General features: G+C 31.1%; 2 protein-coding genes across 2 annotated transcripts in view; one reads left to right on the forward strand and one right to left on the reverse strand.

Moving 5' to 3' along the window:
* The window catches only part of LOC115239444 (solute carrier family 35 member F6), a 3257-nt gene extending 742 nt beyond the window's left edge, over nt 1-2515 (forward strand). Inside the window, exons 2-8 of the mRNA XM_029813960.1 lie at nt 67-189; nt 322-469; nt 541-891; nt 1599-1683; nt 1787-1945; nt 2021-2175; nt 2276-2515. Coding sequence (XP_029669820.1) covers nt 113-189; nt 322-469; nt 541-891; nt 1599-1683; nt 1787-1945; nt 2021-2175; nt 2276-2437 — 1137 coding nt within the window. The 5' untranslated portion in view covers nt 67-112 and the 3' untranslated portion in view covers nt 2438-2515. The remainder of the gene's footprint in view (nt 1-66; nt 190-321; nt 470-540; nt 892-1598; nt 1684-1786; nt 1946-2020; nt 2176-2275) is intronic.
* A 403-nt stretch (nt 2516-2918) lies between these two features.
* LOC115239439 (cytoplasmic tRNA 2-thiolation protein 2-A) lies at nt 2919-4862 on the reverse strand. The gene is made up of 3 exons (XM_029813953.1): nt 4448-4862; nt 4040-4314; nt 2919-3972 (listed from the first exon to the last, which is right to left on the reverse strand). The coding sequence occupies exons 1-3, from the start codon at nt 4519-4521 to the stop codon at nt 2939-2941; spliced, it is 1383 nt and encodes a 460-aa protein (XP_029669813.1). The 5' UTR covers nt 4522-4862; the 3' UTR covers nt 2919-2938.
* Nucleotides 4863-6353: the final 1491 nt, after the last annotated feature.

Here is a 6353-nt window from a genome sequence, read left to right on the forward strand (position 1 = left end):
TATTAAATTTAAGATTAAAAAAAAATTTATTGTGAGATTATAAAATATGGTATTGTGTCCCGATAGGAACAAATATATCCAGTAACAATCACTTTTATACCAATCATCAACAATGGCGTGGACAAATTATCAACGTACATTAGCTATACTTCAAATAATTACAGGCTCATTTAATACTTTATCAGTTAAGTAAGTGCATTTAGTATTAGTACAAAAAAATTTAATGAATTATGGTATAGAGGAAGCATATATTAATGAATCTCATAAATAACATTAATTTTGTACATATTGAAGAGAGAATTTGACTTTCAATTTGTTTAGGTACGCAGATCGACAAGTGGTACTTGGAGAAGATAAGCAACTTAGGCATTTTAATCATCCTTTTATGCAATCGTTATTTATGTTTATTGGAGAGGCTCTTTGTTTCTTGGCATTTAAAATCTTTTATTATTATTATAATCGACGAGCTGTAGGTATCTATGATCTTCGTTTCTCATAGATGAATTGAGCTTATTATTTATGGTATGAATATGTTTGCAGGATGGTTCTGTAGATAACAATGTACTCACTAAGGGTTCGAGGATTTTTAATCCTTCCATTTTACTTGTACCTGCATTGTGTGATATGTTTGCGACATCCATAATGTATATTGGTCTGAACATGACTTATGCAAGTAGTTTCCAGATGTTACGTGGATCAGTAATCGTTTTTACAGGAATGCTTTCTATTGGATTTCTTAATAGAAAATTAGGAATAAGGGAATGGATAGGCATTGGTTTTGTCATAATAGGCTTAGCATTTGTCGGTGCTAGTGATATATTAACAATGGGAGATAGTGATATCAGTGTAAATTCTGTAATCACCGGAGACTTGCTTATTATATTTGCCCAGGTACATTTTTTATTATTATCAACTTATTGTTACATTGGGTTCATCAATTGAAAATTTATTCATTTTTTTATAAACAAGTTTTTAACATGTCTAACAATTGATTCTTATTCTATAAAGAGACTTTCGACAATTTGTCTAGTAGTATATAATGTAAATTATTTTAAAGTAATGCCATCAAACACACAATTTTCTCATTATCAACTTTGTCAAAAGCTTTCTAAATCATAAAATATCTTTCAAAAATTTTTGGCATAAAACTGTAAGTTAATTTTGAATTGTCTAAATATCTACAGCACCTTTTAGACAGCGCAAATCTTTTCTTGGGTAACCATTTTGGTCTTTAAAATATAATATAATAAAAATGTATTTCACTTTTTCATTTTTAAGTCTGTATTATGTGAATATAAATTAATGATTTTATACTAAACAATTAAAGATACAATAAAATGCCAAATTAAACAGAATTTTATAGATAAGGTCAAATTTAGAATAAAATTGGTAATTATATTGTTAATTATTATGGGAAAGCTATTTACTTAGGAAATAAATGAATAAACTTTCTAATCAATTCAGTTTATAAATCTCTTTAAAGAGAGCTGGCAATTATAGTTATGACTTAATTACATTTGCATAATTTACGATATTAAATCGTGCACTAATGTGTATATTTACTATCGCAAAATAATTTCCGAGTTTCAAATGTATAGGTAATAACAGCTGTTCAAATGGTTGTGGAAGAAAAATATATGATGGAACAAAATATTCCTGCATTACAGGCGATTGGATGGGAAGGTCAGTACATTTCATGTTTTTCTCATATAGTATCTGTCATTGTGATTCAAACTCGATATTGATTATCATTCTTATTTATTATAATATTTATACTCTTTTGCAGGTATCTTTGGATTTATCGGTATTTTTATTGCTTTGATTCCTCTAAATTACATTACTGCGCCACCGCCTTTTGCTGACAATTCACGCGGGACACTTGAAGCCTCTGTGGAAGCTCTTGTCGAAATTGGAAGCAGTAGTAAATTATTGATAGCTATTATCGGTCAGTTTATCTTTTCTTTTCTCTCCCTGTTTGTAATTGTCGGCTTTTATTATATGCTATTATTTGGCGTTACAGGTATATCGTTTAGTATTGCTTTCTTTAATTTTGCTGGTATTAGTGTTACCAAAGAGATGAGCGCTACGACGAGGATGATTTTAGATAGTGTCCGAACGATCTTAATATGGGCTTTTTCTTTAGCGTTTCAATGGCAAGTCTTCCATTACATGCAGGTATGTGATTAGAGATTATGCATATATAATTGAAATAGTTACTATTAATAAAAAAAAAATATATATATATATTTCAACATAAAAATAATTTTTGTTACAGCTCATTGGTTTTACGATTCTTTTAATCGGTATGGCATGTTACAACAACATCGTTATTCCGCAATTATTTCAAAAATATCTATACCGTCTGGGACGCCATACATTAGCTGACGAAGATCGTATTATTAATACCGCCGCAGATGATTTGCCAGAAACAATATGAGTCTATGCAATTTGGATATTTCATGCCGCGCAATTATCACTAGTATTAATTTCTTTTTTTTTTGTTATTAAACGATAACTATTTTAACAAGATCTATGGTATGACGATTCGACAGTCATGCATAATCATAATTACAATTTCTTACTTACCTCTTTTTTTATTATTACAATTATATATAAAATAATCATACATGTCTTTATTTCTGTTTGTGTAACTCATGGAGTATAAAGTTTAAATTAGATAAATACAGAGCTAGATTTATCCATATATAATGTAATAAGTACATATTGTGTATATTTTAATATATATTTTATTACGTTGATATGAAAAATGAAATAAAACATATTTATTATTAAAAAATGTATGGTATATTATGCCTTTTTTATTATTATAATTATATATATATAAAATCATACATATCTCTTTATTTCTGTCTGTATAAATCTAATAAAATTTGTGTATGATCCAAAAATAATATTTCAACTAAAATTTCGTTTTTATTTATAATAAAAAGTCATTAATTTCCTCTCTCATACTTTTTAAGGCTAATCTTTGTTGAATAGCAGATAATAATGGCATTGGCAAGGTACTTAAAATATCTGAATTTCGAAATATCAACCTGCAACTATAACAGAGATACCTCCAAACATCCTCCGCAGTTATTTTTCTTTTCTTACAACCACACTCAGTATTATCATTACAGTATATTTTATCATCTAAACATAGAATTGTACTATTCGATTCTTCCTTTTCTTTATTACTAGAAGTCCTTGTCTCAATATTTGAAGATATCAATCTGGAAATTTCAATCGCCCTCACTGCAGATATTTGATCACTAGAAGATGTAGCATCCAATTTTGCATCACACAATACACAATTATCTTCTGCATTTTGCTGTGCATTGATTCTCGGACTTATTTTTTCGGCTGTACGAAATATAGTGGATACTGTCCCGGAAAATTGAGATTCTAATCCTGTCGTGAAGTTGTGCGCTAATGCCTGTATAGAAGTTGCTGGTGCTGTCACATTAGATTCTTTCAATTTAACAGATTTTATCTTATAATGTTGTGAATAATATACCAGTTCCTGCTGTGTGAAATTTCTCAACGGTTTAAGTATCTTGATGTCACAACGAGCATCACAGAAGTTTGCGAGCAGAGAAAGTTGCGCACCTCGTCCTAAACATATATCACCCAGCGCTTTTGTGGCAATATCTATAGCAGAATCTGCTACAAATATTTTATTACAACCCAGTTTTTGTGCTGTCGATACAAGCAATCTTCGTCGTAATTGATTTAATAGATCTATTCTTGAAGTATTATCTGGTAAATTGTCCAATATTGTATGTAGATGATCCTCGTGTTCATGGTATATTTCTCGACAATCAATCGGTTTTACTTCCAAGGTATCTTCTTTGCTTAAAACTTGATGCAATGATATAACATAACCATTAAATCCCGAATCTTCTATTTCTTTAGCAATTTTGTATTGCAGAATTTTTCTTTCGTCAATTGTTCTTCCCATTATAGCACCATCTGAAGAATCTTTTATGAGCTCAAACTTGAATAAACACAATACAAAATTGACTTATATGAAACTTACCATCTATATATAAAACTATCGTCTTGAAGATGATCTTTTTATGGGCAGACTCGCTCATACCAGATTTAATAAGATGCAAAAGCACAGTGGAATTTAATTCACCTGAGTGATCAACCAATATTGAATCACCGTGGTGAATAATCTTTGATTTACCAAGCGCAGCTCTAAACTTATGATTTGTAATAGTTAGAAAACATGTTTTACAATATCCACTTTGGCCGATTAATAATACATCAATATTTTCACGCCTGCATTTTCTGCACAGTGTTATATTCCTGCAAAAAAAATATAATAGTAAAAATAATAATAATAAAAATATATTAATAATAGAATATATAGATAATATGATAGAATATGATTTTTCTTTTTGTTTAGTTGTTATCTATTATTATTTAAAACTGTACTAACGTTAATGAATCTTTTGCGTTCTTATTTATTTCCTCATTGTTACTATCATATATACAATCATTTAGCGAACACATGTTTATTTTTGCGATCTATCACAAAAATATTTTACTATTTACAATTACAATTTACAATTATTAGTTACAAACTTGTTCACTGGTTTACAGATTCTGTAACAAAATTGATTTTTTAGAATACAGCATGTGTATGATCGATCACGTGGTCCATGGTCCTCGCCATTAAAACGACTCAACTCGAAAAACTACAAAATTTGGAAAGCATATTGGTGCCATATTAGCGCACGATTGAAAGATGTGGTTCTTCTTTTTTGCAAAATATTTTTATTTCTATAGCAGAGAATAATATCTCGCTTTTTTATCTGCATTTTATCTATTATCAATGCAGGTAAATTATAGTATATATCAGCAGAGAGAAGCCTGAGAGGGATCATGCCACCGTTTTTCGTAACATGCTTTTTCTAGCTGATGCAGTAGCGCCAACTGGATCCATTTTAGAACCGGCGAAACTACATGGCCAGAATCACTTTATACCGTGCCACGGTAAAACAGCCGGTTGGTGCGTGTCCGTGCTAAATCCATAATTGTGAATAAAAAATGTGGAGAAATATTATGGAAACACTATCGTATGCAAACGCACGCATTTAACGCGCGCTATAACGCATGACAACGCGTGCATGGAAACTAGGGGTTATTAATGTTTTATTAGCTGCGCATGATGTTTTGTCGTTCTAATACCCAGACAGCACAAAACGTCCTCAGGATCATCCTGAATATGTCCAGGATGGTTCAGGATATTACGGCCAGCGATAATAAGTTTTATTATTGAAATATTTTTATATAATACCCACATATGTAAAATAATAAAACAAATTTTCTTTATAATTGTTTTCCTGATTTTTAAATATAATTATGTAGAAAATATTTACAATAAATTGCTTTCACTTTTTTCTTATTCTTAAAAGAAAATTATCAAACATTTTAAGCAATATCAAATTATGCTTTTAATTTATATAGCTTTTTATAATTAATTATGTTATGCCTCGGGTGAGGCATGGGATAATTCGGGATCGTTGCCGGATTAGGATTTAGAAATCCGGGATTCGTCTATCGGCTTACCCGTAGAATTAACTCGTAGATTTTCAATAAAGTTTTTATTCACTCTCAAATAGTCTTGGTTATAATCTTTTCACGATAACACTATCTAACCCGTGTCGCGTGTCGCGTTAACAGATACCTTCGCGTGCGCGTGTCCGGAGTCGAGTTTATGTCGCGGGACTCATTTCTCGATCTCTGTGATTTTATTATGCTTGACTGCTCGATATTATAAGTAATAATAATTATCATTTCGCGCTGTTAACACTTGCGACTATTCGGTATATATTGACAATACTGCCCGCTCAATATTAATTATGATTGAGACTGCCCACCTCTCGTTCGAGGTGGGTAGTTTTATTACCTCCTGTTCGATTAGTTTTTCGGAGGGAATAGCTTAGCGATAGGACCATAGGTGGTCGTGTCGCTCGTTTTCGGATGGAAAAGACCCAGATGCAAGCTAAGGAAAGCCAAATTTCTTTGCTTGCATTTCCAGAGCATCGTTCTTCAAACCTTCGCGATCGCGTGGCTTCCGCGCGTGGCTCGCTTTGTCAGCGTTTGCGCTCGTAACTCTATACGCCTTCCTCGGCTTCAAGTTATACTCAGAAGGCGTGTATTAAATAATATTTAATAATTAATAATTAGTAAAATTATAATAATTTGGTTATAGTCGTTTTGGGCTATAACATCTCTCCCCCGTTAAAAAAGAAAAATGGAGGTGCGAAAGTGACGTTTCTCGCAAAAAAAATTATTTTTCTTATTCTAATGGATACAATATTTTTCCCGTATATAATATT

Source organism: Formica exsecta, unplaced genomic scaffold, assembly GCF_003651465.1.
Source record: "Formica exsecta isolate Colony F162 unplaced genomic scaffold, ASM365146v1 scaffold38, whole genome shotgun sequence".
NCBI classification, from domain to species: domain Eukaryota; kingdom Metazoa; phylum Arthropoda; class Insecta; order Hymenoptera; family Formicidae; genus Formica; species Formica exsecta.

Coding starts and splice junctions, on each gene's coding strand:
- LOC115239439 (XM_029813953.1), bottom strand. CDS start 4,521: ATGTGTTCGCTAAATGATTGTATATATGATAGTAACAATGAGGAAATA. Junction 4,315..4,447: donor AACGCAAAAGATTCATTAAC/GTTAGTACAGTT, acceptor TTTTTTTTGCAG/GAATATAACACTGTGCAGAA. Junction 3,973..4,039: donor GATAGTTTTATATATAGATG/GTAAGTTTCATA, acceptor AAGATTCTTCAG/ATGGTGCTATAATGGGAAGA.